Genomic DNA, 23,752 nt, shown 5'->3' with positions numbered 1-23,752 from the left:
TGTGTTATGTATAGGATTTTTTAAAAAAGAGAGAAACAACATAGTAAAATCTACTAGTGGGGGAATGGGACTTTCAAATATCCATACACATGTTAGTACTAAATAAATCCAAATAAATATGAAATAACTTAAGGATTAGAGAAAGACAATATTAATTTAGGAGGGAGAAGGCAATAAGGAAAAGTCATATATAGCAAAGCAAAAAAGAAAAACTATGAATACTATGAGAAAAAAATAAAGTATATTTTTATATATGGAAGATAGTAAATTTGATTATAATATAGTACAAAAACATTCTGCAGAGAAAATTTGAAGTTGTATTGTGAAGGAACATAAATGCCAAACAGAAGAATTTATTAATATGTAGGTAAAGAACTTGGATTTAAGTTATTTCAATGAACTGAACCTTACATGATGCCATATACATATATTTTGGCCTTCAGTACTATGTACAATATATCACTGAATATATGAACTTTTTTATTTATTTATTTTACTGAATTAAGTATAAATTAATTGCTATGATTGAATTGGCAAAAAATTTTTTTTAAAAAAGGACTTTTAATTTTCAGAAGATATTGAAAATATTAATTTGTATCAAGTTAGATTTGAAAAAAAAAAGATGGATATAGGGTTTTCCATTATAGAGACTGCAATATGTTATTTTATTCAATTCTTCCTCCTTCTCTTCCTCCTCCTCCTCTTTTCCTTCTCCTCCTTCTTGTTCTTGTTCTTCTTGTTGTTCTACTTGTTCTTCTTGCTTTTGTTCTTTCCTCTCCTCCTTTTTCTCCTCCTCCTCCTCCTCCTTCTTCTTCTCCTCTTTCTTCATGAACCCCACATTCCTGAGACATATATTAGAATTAGATTACTCATTAAGGAGGAAAATAATAATCAAAAGTTCCTTTCTTTGTCCTAAAAACACATGTTCATCAACTGCATTAATACATATTTACTTACCTCAATCTAGATGATAATGTGTCAGTTTGGTATAATAGATAAAGTTCTGGATTTGGAGTAAAGGCAAACTGAGTTCAAATTCATCTCCAACATTTCTTATCTATATGATAATGGACAACTAACAACCCCTCTGATCCTCATTTTCTGTATTTGTAATTTTGGCTTAAATTTAGTATCTACCTTAAAGGTTTGTTGTGAATCCCAAATAAAAAGATGTACATAAAGTGTTTTGCCAACCTTGAAGCAGTATAGAGATATTTGATACTACACCACAGAAATAATCTCACATACTAACAGCCTGCAACTGAAACCTGAACTAGTTAATGCAACTAGGGCATGGATGACCCTACAAAATAGAGCATTTCTTTCACTGGCACTTTGTTTTTCTGATCCCTTTATCATGTCTTCCTATTTCTTTTCCTGGCTGGCTTTCTATTGACATTCAGTTGTCAAGCTCCCTCATTATAGAATCCCACTCAGAACTGACCCTCACCAAAGAAACCCTCAGCCCAAAATCAGTTCTCTCTCTTTTTTTTTTTTATGCAAGTTAATTGCATAATTCCTATTAAGAATGAATACAGTACTGCAGATAGAATCTGACCTTCAAATCAAGCAATCCTGTGATTTAAAAAAATGCACACTAAATTTTCTATGAAAGATTGGTTTACCCCTACTAGGGTGTGTTGCATTTGAAAATATGGATTAGTTAATATAGTGAATTTCTATTTAAGAGGTTTTGGTTTAATATTGCCATGGAACACTATCTAGTTATTTCTCATTTTTGGTTTGTTTTGTTGGAGGTTGGGGGTGTGGAGGTGGCAGTTATAAACTTTGTATTGACAATTCAGTTACTTGTTGCAAGAAGCAGTTTCTGAATTGCATTTTTATTGCTAATCTCTTTAATGATCTAAGCATTCTTTTAACAATCAAACTAAATATTCATTGACCCTGAAGGGGCAATTTTTCTAGATGAACTGAAGCCTTATGTGGATGGAATAGCCCATATTTATCAAGAGTAGACAATGAAATACAGAAGTCAACTTGAAAGGTTATCTATGGGCTTAATGACATCAATTTCTCTAAAAGAAAGACAATGAATTAAAAACATTTTCCATAAAATTTCTTTTACCTAATTAATGTCTTCCAAAGTAACTCTGTGGTATCAAACATTTCTTCTAATTACATTCATTAGTGGCTTCTTGAGGAAAAGTTTTAATTAAGTTGTATAATGAAGATCAATATTCATTGTGCGCCCATTGCAATTTACAAGAATATATACAGTTCTGAACAATTTAATTACTGTAATTGTAGTATAGAGAATGCTGAGTGACTGTCATATTGTTTTAAAAAAAATCTTTTTTATCAATTCTGTAATAGATTTAGGACATACATTTCTAAATTTCACAATTGCAAATTATCTCTTTCTAAAGTGTCTTATTTTTTAATAGCTGAGTTAAGTAAAAACAAAAAAAGAATATCATAGAAAGAGTGACTTCTAGGTCATACCATCATTTCCATAGATATTGTATTGAATGAATACATTTGGTCTGTAGTGACCTGGAAGAGATAATGTATTTTCTTTGCTAGTTTTTCTGTGAAATCCTAATCCTTTATTGGATTGCCTCCGAGATTTAGGCTTTAATTTCATATTGGGGAATTTAGGGTGGATGGTGGTAGAACTGAATCATAAAGTAATAGAACCAATAGATTAATTGGCTTTGGCCAAGTCCCAGTGACTTCAAATTAACAACCATAATTTAGTTCATATAATAATATCATGGAGATGTAGTAAAGTAGCAATATGATGGGGAAAAAGAGAATATCTCCATCTGAAGTACTGGAAATGTTTAGACAGGTGGTATTAGATTTTTTCAAGATCATTGATTTGTGGCTTGAATCTTAATAATAAATTTTCAGGTAATTCAATTTTATAAACTGACTACATAAACTAATAGCATATATTATTTAATGTCATGAAATTTCTTTGTAACTTCCACCCATGTAATACATTTCATTGGAAGCTTTTAGAAATTTTAGAATATAGACCCATTTGAAAATTTTCAAAAGAACCATTTTGTATCATATGTGACTTGGGGGGTGGGTGGGCAAATACCTTCAAAAAACAGTCATTGTTCCTTCAATGTTCTAATATGAATGCCAAGTTATAAATTTGAAAGACAGAAATCTTCTTTAGTTTTTACCAATATCCCTATCTGCTGTGTTCTAATTGTGTGTGTGTGTGTGTGTGTGTGTGTGTGTGTGTGTGTGTGTGTGTGTGTGTGTAGGGTGAATGGAGAAATCATTCTCTTATCTTTTCCTCTTTTTTTCTCCATTTACCTCTTTTCTCAGCTTTCCAGATATTGACTTTATTATAGAAATTCATCATCTGTAGATTAGTGGTATTTTTAAACTGATAGAAGGAAGCTCCAGGGAGAAGCAAGAAGAAACAAAATGGTACGTGAACTCCTGGTGGAGCAATAACTAGTAAGAGTGAATGGGGTTTTGCTTTAAGATCTTAACTTCTGGAGAAAAATACTTTTCCTCCCTGAAGGCCACTTTTCCTCTCTGAAGGCCACAATTCCTCCCTGAGAGGGCAAACTTTTGTCTTTTGTCCCTAGAGTGACTGTCAGCTCTATGCATCATGTTAATTACCTCTAGAAGTGTAATATACAAACACCTCTGATCAAAATCCCTTCCTTTCTAGACTTGTAATGTCTCCTGCCTTTCCTCCCAAATTCTTTCAGGATAAATACTGAGATTTATAGAGCTATATACCTGCTTCTTCCCAGTACTTTTAATGGGACTATCCTCTCTTTAACTGAATTCAACACAGCTATAGTCACAGCACCTTTTTTTTTTTCCTGTTGCTAGATACAATTTTGAAATATACTTTAATTCAGTAGCTTCTAAGCTTCTTTAGGGTATGAGGTATATAACATGGGATCACAGATACAGAGATTGAACAGATCTTAGAAGCCATTTAATCCATTTCTTTTTTGTTTTGTTGATGAAAAATATCAAAACCCAAACAAGATCACACAATTGGTCATATATGTATCACTGGCAGGATTCAAACCCAGTCCTTCCAGAGTCCAAATCTTCTAATCTATCTATTGGCCCATGTTATATCTTAAACTTGGGCCTTTGAATGAATAGCCTGGGCAAGGTACAAAATAAGTCACAGATGTCGCCTCTCTGGGAGCATAATGAATAAAGTGCTAGAGCTGTAGTCTGAAAGTCCCGAATTCAAATGTAACCTCAGACGTTTATTGGTCATGTAATCCTAGGCTAGGCAATTTAACTCTATTTGTCTCAGTTTCCTCCCTTGTAAAATTTATTTTTAAAATCACTTAGTACAGTACCCAGCCTCATAGAAATGTTTATTTCCTTCCTCTTCTTTGCTTATGCCCAGAACTTCTCTTTCTCAGTCATAAACTATGATGATTAATCTGGTAATTATTAGTTGATATTATAATCTATGAAGGCAGTCCATTCTACTTTTGGACAGTTTCTTGAATAATGGCTTGCTTCTTGACTTTGTAGGGTTTAAAACAAAACAAACAAACAAACATATAATTTGTTCAATTAAATCAATACATTTTTCCTAACTCCCTCCCTTCCTTCCTCTGTCTTTCCCTCCATTCCTTTCCCCCTCCTTCCCTCTTTTCCTTCCCCTTTCTGTCCTTCCTTTTCTTCCTTCCCACCCTCCATGTCTCCTTCCCTTCTTTCCTTTCCTCCCTATCTCTCTCTCCTTCCCTCTCTTCCTTTTTTCCCTCTTTCCCTCCCTCCCTTCCCTCTGTCTTTCCTTCTTTTCTTCCCTCCCTCCCTCTCCCCTTTCCTCCATTCCTTCTTCCCTCCCTTCTTCCCTCTCTTTCTCCCTTCCTTCTTCCTTCCCTCCATGCTGTTCACCCTCCCTTCCTCCCTTCCTGTATTTCTCTTTCCCTCCCTCCCTCCCTCCCTTCCTTCCTTCTTTCCTTCCCTCATATAGTATGTGTATATATTTGTATAGATATATTTAAATCTATATTAATTCAAATTATCTCTCAATATACCTATCTATTGCTACCATAATTAGGAAAAAAATATTTCTCTATTAGATGCATTTTGTACCATAGCTAACTTTATGAACAAGAGTTGATTGTAACATCAAAGAATAGAGCAGTCCTTTAAATGTAGTGCCAGCCCTGAGAGCAGCAATCACTTTACTTGGCTTGGTTAAGTGTGTGTAGATTTATTTCTTAATTACACTTACTATTTGAACTACAGATTTCGGGTAATACCACAAAAAGTGTTATAAGCTTGGGAATAGTTTATTGCTATTTAATGTAAATTGTTTGCTAATTGTTTCCATAACAGCTTTCCAGAACAAAATGCAATGAGTTGAGCCATAATCTTATGGCTGCAGCTTAACTCAGAAATATAGTCTCAACTTGTGACATGATTGCTATTCAGAAAAAAAAAAGTATGAATTGAATCTCATTTTAATAGTCATGTGGGGAAAAATAAACAGTGAGGAGAATGGCCTGTTTTTAGTTTTTTATAACTTGTACTAATTTCTAAAAAAAATTACTTAAAGGAGTTTCCATCACTGAAATAATTTCTTTTAAAATGTTCTGTTTATAATGAATGGTTAATCTAATATCAGTTTTTAAAATACTAGGCAGAGTTCCAGAAGCTATGAGAATAGTAACTTATAACTTCTCCTTCATTCTTGTTTTGATGTCTTTCTTTCTTTCTTTTTTTTTTTTTTAGTGAATTTACTAGACTCACGCACAGTAATGGGGGATCTGGGATGGATTGCTTACCCAAAAAATGGGGTAAGTCTTTCAATATTTCTTTTCTTTGTAAGTAACAAGATGCATGAATAATTTCTATGTTAAGGTACATGTGGTGATTTTAAATTCCCAGAAGAAACTTATTGTTAGGAGGAGCTAACAACAAAAACAAAAGCCAATCTATGTTTTGGAGGGTTTCTGGTTCAGAGGGGAAACTCTGTTAAGAAAGGGTAGTAGCTTATTTATGGTTGCAATGTTTGCTTATTTATTATAAGAAAGGTTTTTGATGCAGGTTTCTAATTTTATTCTGTGATACTTTGGCTAGTTACTATTCAAAGGAAATGTTGCCAAACATTTTAATTTATTGAAAATAGAACATTTTAATTTATTGGTGATTTACTGGCATTATACATTTATATAACATAAGAAATAAAAGATGTATTGACATTATTTGCATATTAAAATTGAATCAAATCCAAAGCCTGACTTTTTATTTCATTCAATACAATGTAGAAGATAGAAGTAGAAGAAGAGCTTCCATGATTTTCCATTGAAGGAAAATTTTTCTCAAGTGTAGAGCTAAATCACATATCAAAGTTCCTCTCTTGAGGTCTCCACAGAGGACTTTTTGAAGAAAATGTTTTCCCTGATGGACGTTTAGTAACTAATCAAAAGTTTTTTTGTTTGTTTTTAGTTTTGTTCCATTAAAGGAAAAATATCTCCTTTCCTATCTACTTGTTTGTCTTTATTTTTTTTTAATTTGGGAGGATATTATTTAAAGCAAGTGAATTAATTTTATATTTTTCATCATTATTTTTAAAACAATGATTCTATGATAAGTTGAAAAAAAGTCATCCTTTAGATTAGTTTTATCCAGTTGAAAAAAATTCCTAGTTGGAATAAAATTAAACATCTCTGCTACAAACAACAGTTAGAAAACATAAAGTTCTGAAATAGACATTCAATACTGATCATATTTCATAATTGAATGAATTTCTGGATTGTTAAGAGATTGAGCAAGTTTGATGTTTTCTTTGACATAATAACTTGTAAATTTGATGTTTTAACTTATCTCACTTACTGCTTGAGAATGGCCATTGAATCAAGGACTAGCATGATAATGCAAACTAAGTATTTTATAGAACTTTCTATCTACTCTGATTCTGTAATTGTATACTTTGGGGAAGAAATAATTATCCTCTATATATCAACAACAACAACAAATAAGTGCAGTTGGAGACAGTGTTAAGAGAGCTTATTTCATTTGATTGTAGAAAAGTGAAATTTTTTTTAAAAATCAAGTTACTATGATTTTATTCAAGTCAATAGGACATTGTAAACAGAAACTATAAGTTGGGCTTTGTGTTTGATAGATGGCATTCAAAGACAAAACAAATATATATATATATATAATACACATATTTTTTTCTATTCTACTGGGGAAAATCAACATGAACATTGAAAAACAAATACAAATTATATGCATATTAAACACAAAATCATTTGGTTTAGTAGTAGTAACAATTTGTGGAATCAAGAAAGACTTTGGACCAGAGATATTACTTAAGCTGAGATCTGAAGAAGTACAAGTGATGAGAAACAGCATTTTAATATGGGTCACATTGTGCACCAAGGCTGGAGATGAAGTATCATATACAGGGATTGATCATTGTGCCAATTTTGTCTTTGATATATAGTCCAATAATTTAGATCTTGTCCTACCCTTTTATAGGTTGAAATAGATGAGGCAGAAGGGGAGGTTCATTCTATTCATTGAAGCTGTTTCAGATTGTGTTGCTTTTTATGTGAATGTACCTGGCTAAAAATTCCAAGGCCAGAACAAGGATCTCTGAATTATTTTTACAACTGAAGTTTTTTCTTGTTTTTGTTTGTTTGTTTGTTTTTTGTTTTTGTTTTTGTTTTTCATGATTTTCCTTAGGGAGCTGATGTTGGGAGGATCTGTTACTCTTCTGCCTCTTAAATTTACAGTTTTGACTAATGTCTTCCAAAACCAAACCAAAATAAAGCAAAGCAAAACAAAACCTTTGTTTCCTTTTCTTCCCTGATTGTTCTATACAAGTTGGCTTCCTTTTCCCTATTGTTCCCCTGAAATTGGACCATACCTCATCATTTAAAGTTATGCTTTGGTGTGCCTTTTCAAGCATTCTTCATGGTCACTTTTCCTGTACTTCTTGCCTCAAGGTTTAACTACACAGCAGCTGTTTGGACAATCCTGCCCTTGTCTGTTCCTGCATTAGTCTTTTGTTTCTGTTTTAAAGCATTTCCTAGAAGCTTAAAATGCTGGAATTTCAAAGACAGATTAGCCCTGAAAGATAAAGCATTGCAGCCCTCTCTTTCTCCAGGTAAGGTAGCTGGGGCTCATATAAACTGAATGAAATGCCCATGATTATTTTGCAATTTAATGCCAGAACAGAGTTTATAATCCAGTACCTGCTTCTTTCTTGATATTTAATGTTTTGTTGTGTATGTGACATTGATATCTATTACTAAAGCATAATTAAATAATCACAAGATCTGTATTCTGAATTGAACTAATAAATATATTAAAATCCACACCACTCTTTTAAAATCAGTTTTATTTTGTTTAGAATTGCAAATCCTCTTCTTCTCAACTCCTCATTTTTCTCTCTATTGAGATATCAAGAAAAAATTAAATTCCCTTACAAATATGTATGGTCAAGAAAAATAAAGTCCTATATTGGCCAATTAAAAAAAAATAAAGAAAGGGACAAAAATAGAAAAGCAACAAAAATAAATCTGTTTCAATCTGTGTTCTATTAACTCTCTACTTGGAGTTGAATAACATTTTCAGACTGTTGGATAATCAGTTCACATTAACTTCTATATAGAAATATTTTTTCAGTAGCCTCCATGTTGTGAAATCCATTATGGGCCCTACTACATGGTGGCCCAGTGAATCATCTAGGGTTTGTTTTTGTGAGTTTTGCCCCCCATATCCCTCATACCTGTTCCATTGATTTAGTGGGTTCTCACTTGTACATGGGCATTAAAACAGAAAGTCAATTACAAAGTCATTTAACATTGAAATCACATTGAAATACTTGCCATCATCCATATAAAATAATCTATCTCCTTTCACCTTCCCTTATGTCACTTGTTTATCCTTTGTGTTTGAATTCCTTTCCCTTCTCCCCATTTCACATCCTTTTGGTTACTAGGAATTCTAAAATCCCTCTAAACCTTATCTATAAATCACTTTCCAAAGCTCAAAATATTAGATAACTTAGTTATTAGAAGAACATTGTCACATAGACATTTCGAAGGAATTTCAAAATATAAGAAGATATTTTGGGATGGGACAAAAAAGGATTTTGGTAGGGATTATGAGATGAAAGTTTAGAGACATGAAAAAAGAAGCACCTAGTATTTTACAGGATGAAAAAAGGAAAACAATGTCTACTGGGGTTGGGGAGAGCCAGGATAATATGTTTGGAAGAAAGACCTAATATGAAGGGAAGTTTATTAATGATATTTCTATATTTACCTATATATCTATAAGGAATTTAATGGCATAGCATGATGAAATGCTGGAGGTAGGTGGTAGGGTTAGGATAGGTAGGGATGAGAAAAGAAGGGATAGGATCAGGGAATTTTAGTTTTTGGCTTATTTTATTTGTTTGATTTGATAGAGACACCAAATCAAAGGGTAGGAAAGGGAAAAAAAGGTATACATTTTTTAGCCATGTGACTGAGTTTTATAATTGTTAGACCTCACTCCCAAGGGCCTTGTGTAGGTGAAATGTGGTGTTTTCACTAAAGCATGTTTTCATTGAAGAAATAAGGGGCATCTAATCAAGCTCCATAAGTTTATAAATATCTAGCAGTATATGGTTCCACAGAAGTCTGATTGGGTCAAATGGAAGATCAAAAAGAGATATTGTAATGAAACAGTTTATAATGATATACAGTATGAATATATATCCTAATTTTTACTTTTTCAATGATATTAGAAACATATATAAAGAAATAAGAAACATACTCCGCCCCAGAGAATCAACTAAAAAAAAATGTTGTAAGAAAAATAGAAATAGCTTCACAAATAAATTTTGTACTTAGCAACAAAAACATGAAATACATATTATTAATCTAGTCAAATATAAGATAATAAGGCTGGTATTCATTTATTTACCTCATGTTATTTTATTTTGAAATTAAGAAACCACAAAGAAAATACAAAGATTATCATTTCCATATACAAAGTAGAACGGAAAATATAATTATACATAAAATTGCTCATTTCTACTATGCACTACTTTTTACCCTTTTAAATATTTAATAAATTCAATATGTAACTTCGAAGATATTCAACTTATCTACCATTTGAACATCAAAGATGCGTTGTTTCTGATCCAAATGCTAATCTAATTTTAAACAAACTTTGTGCAAAACCATAATGGTGTTTTTAAAAGAGTTAAGACATCCATAAGTTATCACATCTATCCTCAAACAATAAAAATCATATTCCAGAAATTCATGAACATTTTTGCAACTTAAAAAGCATACCATTGATATAATTTCCTTGTTTATCACTAGAATGGATATCATTCTACCCACAAAGCCAGTTTGGTAACAGACAATTCCTACATTTAAGATTTCAATTTTTAAAATATATGTATTGTATATACATTCATATATTTATTTAAACTAACATATGCATATAATCTAGCATCTCTGTCTTTCTCTCTCTCAAATTTATTTATTTATCCTTTTATTCCCTGCAATAATTTTAAGTCCTCACAATGCATTTGATGCCTATATCACATCAACCACAACCTAAAACATTATCAAGAGTCTGCATATCATGTAAATGTTCATTTCCTATGCTGTTTCATGCATTTATGTTCTGATTTCTTTCCACTGGAATAAAATGCTACTTCACTTAGGGGTGTTTTTTTGTTTGTTTTTCATTTTTTTTTGGTTTTGGATCATGTTATTTTTTTTTCATAACTTCCAATGTTGCTCTTTTTATTTTTTCCATTTGTTGTTCTAAATGATCCCAAGTCATATTTGCCTATTTGAGTTTAGTGTATGTAGACTTTTCCCCATTGATTTCTCTAAGCTTCCTGCAGTACACGCTGGGAAACCCTGCCCAGGTCCTCTGAGTATTTGCTAGGAGCTGTGTGTGACATGCTCTGTTTTTATTTTTGCTTTTTCTCTTTGACTCATAGGAATAATTATGTGTTAGAAACTTTTTCTTATGGTCATGTTAGAAGTTGCTAAGATCGTTCACTATCCTTTATTCATCATTGCTATAAATTGATTTGTTAAATCAAAAAAAAATTAAATGGGAAAAACAAATTTTGCTGCTTTGGTAAAGGCTTTATTCCTTAGGGGTTTGAGTGGGATATATTTTACTTTATTTGTTTACAGATGGATTTACTATCAATATCACTTTTCTTTCACATTATGACATTTATGTAATCTCTTCATTTAGGATAGATGGTGTGTATGTATATGATAGAGGTTAAAACTAACTAAGATTTAGATTAGTCAGCATGGTTTGTGAATACATTAATAGTGCTCTCTGAAGATTTGACTGAAGCCAGAAAGAGTCCTACTAGATTCATGTATTCAGTGCTTGATTTTTCAGGGATGCATGGTGTGTTGTCCCAGCAGCTATGAAACAAAAAGCAAGGCAATGGGGGGAAAGTAAGCATCAAGACACTACTGGATTGTTTTACTTAGTTTTGATTGTAAAGGGCATTTCCAGATATGTATATTTCCATGGCTTTGTTTTAAAGGGAGAAGATCCAAGGATAAAATAAAGGAATGAGACCCATACTGAGCATAAGAAGGATAATAAAGATGAAAGTAATGCTGAAGTGGGTAAAAAGAAGCCATTAGTGGATATAGAAAAGCTTTTTATTTGGCCAGTGATGGAAAGAAAACAATTCTAAGAGGAGCAAATATTATTTTGTAGGATGTTAATGTCACAGTAATGAAGAGCCTAGAACAATCTAAAGCAGTTTTCTATTACACATTTTAAAGCAAAACAAAACAGCAAGAGGGAAAAAAAATTACTCTCACAGAACACATTTTCCTTAAAGCAATTGAAATAAATAATTCTGCAAATTTGGGAGAGCTGTTAACCATATATGAAGGCAAAATATGGTATTTGGATTTCTCCATACATAGACTTGTTTTAAAAAGCAGTTCTTCAAGATTTATAGTACTTGATCCCATGTGGGATAAATGCCTTATTTGGTCTTCAGAACACCCAAGTATTTTCAAATGAAATTAGAAGTAAAAATCAGTCTGCAGAATAGTGATGAAACACAAATCCATTAATCCCATTTATTGTGTAAACTATTTTGGTAGGATTTTTAAAAGTTACTCTGACAAGGTTTTCTGTCATTTTTACTATGAAATGACAAAACAAAAGGACAATAATGATGATATTAATATCATTATAGTCTTTTTTTGAACATCTGAAAGTACTTCTTACTCATCAGTTTTGTAACTCTCATGACATTATATTAAAATCAAAACAAAACAAGATTACTTACAAAAACTCTTACATAATGAATTGTATGGATTTGTGATATAAAAAATGATACTAAATACTAATAGTACAACAGAAATATGTGGTACCAAGTTGTTTGCAAAGCATTTTATTCATGGCAATATTGTAAGGTAGATAGTACAAATGTTACCATACTCATTTTGTACATGGAGAATTCAAAAGTGAAAAAAAAGTGATTTCTCTGAATTTATCCAAGTGCATAGAAGTAGATATAGAAGAAGATAAAATTAAATCTTACTTCAAAATTTAAGTCTGATATTTTGTTTTGTTTATGTGATATTGATTTCAATGTTCTCTTGAATATATTGTTGGATATTTTTATATTAATTAGAAAGCTCTAAAATATATATAATCCAATGTACCATGCATTTTTCATGTCTCTTCTTTCTTTTCTTTTTTTTTTTAATAAGCATTACTGATGATCCACTTTCCAATCTCTGCTTAGTTAAACTTTTACAGTGATATCGAATTTATCACTTCATTTGGAAGTCCATTCCCAGACAATTTTGTTTGGTAGACAATTATAAAGTTGAACCAAAATAGCTTACATAAGATTACCAATTCTCTTCCCTAAAACAAATATAATGAGGGTTTGCCCTTTGCTACAAAATCTTGCTGAATTTGTGAGTTAGAAGGGACCTCAGCAGCAATTTAGTCCAAACTTTATTCCAAAGAAATACCCACTAAGACAATTTTTCCAAGCGATGATCCAGTCCCTTTTTGAAGATCCTCAAAGAGAAGTAAATACCTATTAAGAAGTTCTTTCTACTTCAGATTAGCTGTTAAGAATTTTTTTTTTCCTTGATGTGAAAAGTGTTTTTCTTTGCAACCTTTATCCATTGCTGCTAGCTCTGACCTCTGGAATCAAATAAATTTCCCATATAATTACTTTTAATATATTTGAAGTCAGTCTTCATTTACACCCTGAATATTCTCTTCTCAAGATTAAACATCCCTAGTTTGTAATTTATTTGAGATCCTATATCATACTAGCTGCCATATTCTGAATTGTCTCTACATTATCAATACCCCTCTTAGATTTGAATGGAAAGAACTGAATGTAATACTCCAAATATGATTTGAACAGAAAAGAGCAAAACTGCTTCATTTTTATTTTCTTGGAAGCCATGCTTTATTAATGCAGACCATATCACAGTATTGACTAATATTGAGCTAGGAGCTGACTAAAACTACTTTATATATTTCATGTAAATTACTGTATAACCATGCTTCTTCCATCTTGTACTTGTGACATTGATTTTTTTTTGACCCCAAGTATAAAACTTCATATTGATCCCTATTAAATTTTATCATATTAGTTCAACCAATGTTCCAGACTGTCAGGATGTTTTTTCTTTGTTTCTTTATTTTTTTTTTTTAACCAGACTCAGTCATCTAATAGATTAGTGTCCCTATGAACTTCATTCCTTTTGGAAATCTGATAAAAATATCACATTATCCTTTTCATTAAGTCACTGATACAAATATTGCATTTCAAAGGATACTAGAACACTCTACTGGAGAACTTCTAAGTTGATGTTGAATATTTGATGAATATTCTGTGATTGTCATTCATCCAATTCTGAATATTTATATTGGAAAACTAACTTCCCTCCAAAAAAACTTAAAGGGCAAGATTTTATCTTATTTTTCCTGTTCAATTTCATTTTTTTTGACTGAAGATCATCTCTGTAGTCTTTTAACTTAATTTTAAAATTTAATTTTCTTAATTATTGTTACTATTGTTCTTAGCTTTGTGTTATTTGAAAAGTTCATAATCATCTCTTTTCAGTCTTTATGAAATCATTTACTGTATTTAAACAGAGCAGAATTCTGTGATAGTCTACTCATGAAATTAAATTCTCTCTAAATTAAAACATATTAATAGTTGGTCTTTTGACAAATTTCTTCAGCTAAGTATGAATTCTGGTAGCACAATCCTCTAGTCCATACTTTACAATCTTATTTATATGGGTATGATGGGAGAACATTAAAATCAATATATACTGTGTCTACAGAATCCCTCTAATCCATCAATATTTTCAATCTATGAGAGGGAGGAAGAAGTAAAATCATTTATATGTACTCTTAATATAATTTCCTTATATTTTTGAAAATTGTAGAGACTGGGGCAAATGGAATTTTATTCCATCAATAAAATGTATTATACAAGGCAGTTAAAAGGCTAAATCCCAGTTTTGGCCTGTCTTATATTATTTTGTCATTGAAAAGTTTAGTATCTTTTTATAGTGATTTTTAAGTTTCTAAGAATTTTAGCATGAAAGAGATCAATGATAGAGAATATATATTTTTTCAGATCTTAGTGAGGAGTCAATTATGCCATAACTGAATTTGACCCTAGTTTTCCAGACACTGATATAGGTTTTTGGTACTTTGATAGGTCAAGGATTTCATTCACATAAATTCAATAAGCATTGATTATGTACTTACAGCACGCAAACCACTATTCTATGTGCTGAAGATGCAAAGCTCAAAGCACAAATTTCTTTCTCTAAGGAATCTACATTTCACTAGAGTGATGCGATGTGTAAAAGTAAATGCAACATAGCTACAAAGCAAAAGAAAACAATCTTAAGACATGCAATTGCATTATATATTTAAATATATGTGGATAGATATATGTATGTATTTATGCATATAATACACATATGCATTTTATATATGTATATACATGCATTTTGGTAGATATTTCAATATCTATCATCTCTCTCTTTTCTTCATTTTCTTTCTATCTCTTTTTGGTAAAAGCTTAGTGAAGTTTTAAGCAATTAAAGTTTAAATCTGTACTAAGACTTGGGATGCCTTGTGTGTATACATGCAAACATGTATAACATGCATGCATACATATATATGCCCATTCATAAATAGGTTTATAATAAAAAAAGTTTTTAAAATAAAGTGCTATGATCCAGAGATATTAAAGAATATGCCCAACATTAGATTGTAATTTTGCCAGGGCAGAATTCAAACCTAAATTCTTTAAGTTTAAATTCATATCTTTCCATTTTAATGTCTGCTTCCGGTATTTGATGTTTTGCATCCCATTTTCCTCCAAGATATCAATGAAGATGTTACAGTGATGAACCTTTTAAAAGATCCTATAAAGGAAGCTCCAAGAATCATTCTGTTTAATTTCATTGCTGTTTATCATTAACCTTTTGTTACTATCCTTAGGGTTTTGAATTCATGAGACAATAGTTGCATACAAGTTAATCTGGGTTAATTTGGGAAGCAAAGTGATTTATATATTGGGATTTGTAATCTTCTCCTACAATGTGTGTGTGTGTGTGTCTGTGTGTGTCTGTGTGCTATAGTTATATAACATTCCCTTTGATTATTTTCACTAAAAGAAACAGAAGAATGAATCTCAAGTATTTAGAGATCTCTAAATTTTCTGTCATTACATCTTGGTATTCTCTTCTATCTTCTTTTATTTAAAAAAGTATCTTCCCTGCCTCTATTCTGCTATTTTGATACAGAAGTCTTCCAAAAACATTAGACAGGTTGATCTATTCATTATCATTTTTAAAATATCTTCACACATCCTCTTCTCCAACCTAAAATGCTCTTCCAAATTTTCAGTTTATACATCCCCAGTCTACATGTCTTTTAAAGCCCAGCTCAATACCATTTCTATAAAACTTCAGGCTAATTCAGTAAGTAATAATGTTTCCTTCCTTAAACCGGAGCACACATATATATATATATATACATATATATATATATGTATATATATATGTATATATATATATATATATTTCATTTGATAACGTACCACATAATGCTTTGCATTGGTAATGAAATTTTAAAGGTTTACATTTTTCTCATAACTAGCTACAAGATATTTTAAAATCCTGCTTATATCATCAGCCCCATATGCATTTCTTAGCTAACATCATAGAACCTTTCACATAAAAGGTGTACCACTTTGGGTCAGTTAAGAAATATTGGTTAAAACATTAGACAGAAAGTCATGTCCCAATTAAATACTAATTCATCTATATTTTGATTATTTCAGTAGTCCATTCAGTCAATCATTGAATAATCAGTCTGATAAGAGATATTCAGATGGTAATACGATCAGAGCAACTCTTCAAGTTTCTGGTCTGGAAAAGCATATTAACTTGATGCCTATCAACATGTTTCTCATATAATAGGGGAATTATTTGTTGAAAGAACAAATTAGGAATATTCATAATGGCAATTCTCGATTCAACAATCTTTTATTAACCATGTCTTAGAATGCTGGGAATATATAAGTAAAGATTCATCCCTTGCCTCAAGTTGCTGGCATTCTGTTGTTAATCACATCATTAAGAAATTATTTATGTCCTGTATACTCATTTTAAAAGGGTAAAATATTTGTAGGAAGATTTTATTCAAAAGTAAACAAAATAAAAATTCTGTTGTTAAAAGGACTTAAAGCTTCTATAATTTTGGGAGAATTTTGTGGACATAAAACATTTACCTTTCTAATGTTTCTAGAAAAAGTAAAGCATTATTTTGAAGTCTTTATTACCAGCTGATTTCCTAATAAGGCCTGCATGCATGATATGGAGGAAACATGAAATACTTCCTAATTCCCCATGCCAAAAAATGATATTTATCGTATCCTTTGTCCTCATGGCAGAACATTAGATAGTTCATCATTTAGGCCCCCTTTCTTCAGGTTTTGACCCTTTGTCATCTACAATGGAAATTCCTGTTTTCCTCTGTGTAATTCTGTTTTCCTTTATATAATTATAGCTCATGCCTACACCTCTTTGTTGGGTAAAGGCATGATACAATAATATCCTATTAGCTCATTCTTCCCTTGGAGTTTGAGAAAAATCACTCCTGTGATTGCTGACCTGGTTATGAAAGTCCCAGTGCTGCTCTTGAAGTCAAATCTCTTGCCTAGGTTGAAGTCAGTGAAAACAAAACAATAAAAGAAAAGAATACATGTACATATACACATATACACACACATATGTACATGTGTGAACACACATATGAAAAAGAAGCTGAGGTAGAAGATTACCCCCTATAATATACTAGGTTATATGCAATGTTCTTAAATTATTTCAGTACATTTACATTTAATTTGGGATATTTTATAGTCTTCCCCCCAAATTTTAATATCGTTAATAAATACCCACTAGGTTAGATGTTGATGTTATTTTGGGGGGTTGTTTATTGCTGATGCTATTGCTTTTGTGGTTGTTTGTTCCTTTATTTTCATTAGTGTAGAAGATTGACATCTCTTGATGTAGATCAGCAACTCGACAAACAGTATTAGAGTTGTCTATAGTAGAGAGAGGTTCACTAACTCCATTCACACAGAGGATGTCAAAGAATCTACTTGAACTCAGTTCTTCCCAATTTCAAGACAAGCCCTCCATCTCCAATGTCATGCTGCCTAGTTCAATTACATTTCTTAAAATTGAATTTAGGCTCATCCATTAAAAAGATGTACAGACACTTAATTAATTTTAGAAAGTCCTCCCTACTTTCTCCTCAACCCTAAACAATTTAGGATAGGATAGTTGCCAAGGCATCCTGCAGAATATATCATTTTAAGTACAAGTATGAATCGTGGGGCGTGCAATGGCTCTCTTAGTTGATTATAACATGCAAATTTGCCATAAGCCCGTAAATCATAGTCACCGCTGTGATTATAAATTATTACAATAATACAAGATTACTCAGTTTGTGTGTCACAAATCCTCCTAGCCTGTACAATTAAAGACATAACCACAAGTATAATCCTGCAAGATAAAGTCACTTCATTAAACAAGTTCCTTCTGGTTTACTGTTTGCTTTATTCTGATGCCAGATTGAATAACTAAATTTCCTTGTGTAATTAACTTTAATGGTGGTAGAGCTGCTTTTTGTCTTCCTTGTCATTCTGGAGCTGATTTCATGTCCTTAAGAAATACAGATTAAGATTATGGTGATAATCAAGGAAAACAGTGATAATTTTTAGCTGGTTTCAAGATCTTTGATTACCATAGAAAGAATAAGACCATGATAGATGGCAAGTTTACGATTAGATTAACAAAATACTTAACATTTAGTTGTATTTATATATATATATATATATATAATTATATATATATATATATATATATACACACACACACACATATATATAGAATGCATATACATGCATACATACATAGGTATATATAGGTGTGCATATACATGTATGGAATTATATACACATATATATTTATTTTATATATATATGTATATGTATATATATATTATATATATACATATATATAATATATATATGACTGTCATCAGGAGAATGAATTTAATCCTTTAGTTGGTAAAAGCTATAGCTAAAATTCTCTTGTAAATTACTAATGGGTAAAATATTTTTAAAAACCTGACAGTAAATTTTAACTGACCAAGGCTTCATGATGAACTTGAATTATCTTCAATAAAAATGAATGTGTTTCCAAATTATAATGTAACCAAAGAATCATGTTTCTAGTTTGGGACAGTAAAAAAGGAATTTTAAGAGTTAGAGATGAGGAAGGAGTGCAAAGGCACAATGTCAAAGCATGGGATACCTTGCATGAGAAAGCAAATTGGGTGAAGAACACCCAAGTGAAGTGATTTTCCCAAGATCATACAAGTGACATATAACCTTGTTTCTTCCTGGCTTTCTTGACTTTCAGAAGCAGTTGAATAGGTCCTAGACACTAAGAGCCTGGTACTTATCAGATAGAAGTGCCTAAAAATTAGAGATAAGTACAGAAAGAGAAAACAAGCATGGCTAAAGACAAAGATCTTTTTGCCTTTGCTGTAATTTTACCTATTATGTCAACCACTTCCTTCCTGCTTTAAAGATAACCTGATAAATTTTCTAGTAACAGAAGTACTGATTTCTCAAAAATGACTCTTAGATTAAATGATTAAACTCATCTAATTGTACTGTAATGAAAAGAACACTGGACTGGAAGTCTAGATATGTGAATCACACAGATGTATGACTGCAGACAAGCTCACAGTTTCCACATTTGTCAGATATGAGAGTAGGTCAATGCTAGCTAGATTAGGTGATCTTTATGTTCTAGCTCTAAAATTAAAATTATATCATAATTGTCTTATCAAAGAACATAAAAAAGTAATCCTGCCTAAGGAGGTTACAGAATGGGGCAGGTATCTATTACCTGTTTCTTTTTTAAGTGAGTACATAAAGAGTTTCCTTCTCTATGCAATGTAACTGCAATAAGAAAATGAGTAGTTTAAGTCCACTATTTGTCTAAGAGCAAATCTTTCCCATTATCTCTGGAGATGCTTTGTTGATAGAATAAGAAAGAGTGCCGTGACTCTCAAATAGGCATGTCCTATAATGTCTTTTTTTTTTTAAATAGCTTTTTATTTACAAGTTATATGTATGGGTAATTTTACAGCATTGACAATTACCAAACCTTTTGTTCCAATTTTTCCCCTCCTTCCCCCCACCCCCTCCCCTAGATGGCAGGATGACCAATACATGTTTAATATATAAAGAATTGGACTCTGAAATATTGTATAATTAGCCTGCGAAGGAAATCCAAAATGCAGGCAGGCAAAAATATAGGGATTGGGAGTTCAATGTAATGGTTCTTAGTCATCTCCCAGAGTTTTTTCACTGGGCGTAGCTGGTTCAGTTCATTACTGCTCCATTGGAACTGATTTGGTTCATCTCATTGCTGAGGATCCTATAATGTCTTAATGAAGAGGACTGTGTAGTCTTTGTCAATTGAATATCTCATTTCTTAACATATTCTTTCTATAAATGTTTAATTTTAAACATCAAATGTCATATTTATGGCTTCCAGTTTCAAAATTATGCTAAGTCCCTTTATACCAATAAGTGTTTAAACAAACACTTTTACACATATACACAAATTATATATACATATATGTATATATGTATGTATTATATATATTTATAATATAAACATAAAAAATTATATATACTAGTTGACAGTATAGATTTTAGTTGTCAAGTTCACATCATTACTATTAACATATTTTTAAAATGCTAATTTATAAAATTAATATTTTGAAAAAACTTTAATTGAATATATTCATAATTCAGCAACTCTTTTCCAAATATTCTTATGTATGTTTCAATATTTCAAGATTGTGTAAGATAGGATATTGCAAATATCTATCCCATTAGCAGTTGTTCATTGTGAGGTTGGAAACCAAAATAATTTTAGCCTTAAAGAAAATTATAATAACATATATGAAGAACCAGAGATATCTTAAAATTTTAATTGTCAAGAATAGATGTAAATATAGGCTCCTTTTAATGCTAATTTTAATGGTGTAGACAAACAGAATGGACCTACCTCTAAAATCAGGAAAACCTGACTTCAGCTTTTTTCCCCATAATAATTGCATGGCTATAGTTAAGGCACATAACTTTTCAGAGCCTTGGCTAACTATGATATAAACAAGTTGCTTTTCTGTAGTTGTAGAGAGCTTATATACCGGGAGCATTTATATAGATGAAATTATAATTTCAGACCAATAAATAATGCATTTGGCAGTCAAATATCTGTTCAGTTATATGTTGCATATATCCTATTTTATTATGATGATTTTAACTCTATAAAAATTCAGAATTACAATTTAGTTGGAATTATTTTTTCTTCAACATTGAACAGATGCTAATTGAAGGAAGCATATGATTTAATAAGCATACATGTAATCACAACAATAACAACTCCTTTGGATTTTATTTAAAGTCTACCTCAAACTTTATTTCTGGCTTCTGTAAAATAGGTCAATTCTTCATTCTCTCTAGCAATGAGAGGATGAGCCTCAAAGGAGGACTGGGTAGAAAAAATATTAAATAACTTTCAATTAGGAGATAGCTTAATGTGCCCAAATGTCATTATAATTTGCATTATTTAATGATTCAGAGGAGTGAGAATTTCATTTTTACTAAAGTAACTTTATTGAATATACAAATACTATATATTATATACATTTTTATACATTAACATATCTTTCTATATGGGAGCCAGAACACTATATGCAAACCCACAAGTTGAGCTTTAAAAGTAGATACAAGCACATTGTATTAATTTGTAATGAAGAGAAAAATCATACAAGAAAAGACAGTTGTATTAAAAAAAAACTTTCTCTAATTCAGTTTATTGTTATATTTAGTATGATTTTCCTCCAGAGCTTAGTGCTCTAAATTGCCTTTGTGTTCAATGATTTATGGATGGGAGCACACATTATTAGAAAGCTTTATATATTGTACCACAAGGAGATAACTTTTGAAAATCAGAATAACATTCTCTAAGTTATCTAAATCCTAAATTTCATTGAAGCTATATTTAATAAGAATGATTTTGATTAAACAATTTGATTTCTAGAGGTAATTTCACCTATGCTAATGTCTTTTTTTTAACTTGCAATGGGTTTTAAATTTGTTTTGTTTATTAAGTTTGTTACTTTGATTATAAAATAATCATTTTCATCAGTTTGGAACATTTAAAAATGACCTGTTAATGCATTGAAATAGTGTGAGGAAGTTGTTATGACTGAAAACATAACAGTGGGATTTGTAATCATTCCCACAGGGAAATATACTGTTTAATAATAATAAATGAGAGTTCTTGCCCCTGTCTGTATTCAGCAAATTGGCAATCCATCAGTGCATGATGACCAAAAACTTGTAGTGAATTTCTAAATCAACAATGAGTAGGCTTTGATGAATGACTGGTAAATTTCAACATAGTACAAGGTTCAATTATAAAATCACCAAAATTTCTGGAAGTTTCAAACTTTACAATTTTTTTCTTTTTTATATCTTCTTGCATTGTATAAATGATCAGAATCTGGATTTTTACACATACAAAAAAAATTCATCTTTATGGCACCCTTTGAGGTTTTCATAGTCCTGTCCTTACAAATTCTCAGTGAGATAGCAAGTACAAATACTATTACTTCCATATTATAAATGAGGGAAGTAGGGCCTCTAATAGTGTGTGTCTGATAGACTCATCTAGGTTTCCACAACTGGGAAGTACCAGAGCTAGAAGTGCAACACATGTCCTCTGACTCCAAGATGAACCTCTATTCACAGTTTTCTGGCCACAGCTCATCCTGAACAACCCCAGCATTTTCTACCTTCCTTATATTTTCAGAAATCTCAATATAGTTTTCTTAACCAAATTTATTACCCTAGAATCATATTTTGTTAATTGATAATAACTGGGATTCCTTTCTTTCTCATTCTTTTAGAAAATGGCTTCAATCTGTCTAGTATTTTTCCTAGGTTAAAGATATGGCATTGGATTTATGACCTTAAACTAAGGCCTTTCCTAGACTGTGTGACATGTTCTATTAAATATAATATTTGATTCTATTTTAATAATAATAATTAATAATAGGTAACATTTATAAAGTGCTTTTTATAGATCATTGTGCTACGCACTTTATAATTATTACCTCACAACCCTGTGATGTAGGCTTTATTTCTTAAAATGAGGAAACTGAGGCAGACAGAGGTTAAGTGACTTGTTCAGTATCATATAGACAAAAAATGTCTGAGGTCAAATTTGAACTCAGCAGTTCCTGCCGCTGCACCAGGCATTTTCTTGACTATACTTAGCTGCCTTAATAAAATCAGTATGAAATCATGGATAGATAACTGATCATGTGATCAGAAGTACAGGGGTAGAGTCCGGCCATTGACATTACAGTGATGCTGAGCATATTACTTAATCTTTAAATTTAGTTCTAGCACAGTTTCTTAGCATAAGATAGGCATTTACATTTTTTTTAATAATATGGTATTATTTTCTATACATACATATATATATAATAAAGATAGTTTTTAATACTCACTCTTGCAAAACCTTGTGCTCCAAATTTTTCTCCCTTCCTCTTCTCACCCATTCTCTAGAAAATAAGTGATCCAATATATATTAAACATGTATAATTCTTTCATACATATTTCCACATTTATCATGCTGTACACATACACACAAAAATCAGATCAAAGTAAAAAATGAAAAAGAAAAAAACCAAGCAAACAACAAGAAAGTGAAAATACTATGTTGTGATGCACATTCAATTCCAACAATCCTCTTTCTGGATGCAAATGGCTCTCTCCATCACAAGTCCACTAGGATTAGTTTGAATCACTTCATTGTTGAAAAGAACCACGCCCAAGGGAGTTGATCAGTATTTAAATTCTTCTTGTCTTGAATGCCCGAGAAGTTGCCAATCTGCATTGGTAGAAAGTGTTTCTTCTTTTGAAAGTTTTTGTATCTGTTAAATTATAGGTCCAGTCATTTTCCTCTCATTAATGGCTATAGTAGCTTGCTAGAGTATTTTCAATACAAGTTAGTAGAAACAATAAGGAATACAGAATAAGAAAAGATCATTATCACAGAGTGTCTCTTATCAACTAGACTTTGTTACTAAG

The 23,752-nt window shown here is 31.2% G+C and overlaps 1 protein-coding gene across 4 annotated transcripts in view; it reads left to right on the top strand.

The window, feature by feature from the left end:
• Window positions 1-23,752, top strand: part of EPHA5 (EPH receptor A5) — a 472,740-nt gene that overhangs the window by 30,080 nt on the left and 418,908 nt on the right. For all 4 annotated transcript variants that reach the window (XM_051965920.1, XM_051965918.1, XM_051965919.1 and 1 more), the window contains exon 2: window positions 5,710-5,774. In XM_051965920.1, the coding sequence (XP_051821880.1) occupies window positions 5,710-5,774 (65 nt within the window). The remainder of the gene's footprint in view (window positions 1-5,709; window positions 5,775-23,752) is intronic.

The sequence above is a fragment of the Antechinus flavipes genome, chromosome 6 (assembly GCF_016432865.1).
Source record: "Antechinus flavipes isolate AdamAnt ecotype Samford, QLD, Australia chromosome 6, AdamAnt_v2, whole genome shotgun sequence".
NCBI lineage: Eukaryota > Metazoa > Chordata > Mammalia > Dasyuromorphia > Dasyuridae > Antechinus > Antechinus flavipes.
This window is presented reverse-complemented; position numbering and strand designations above follow the sequence as displayed.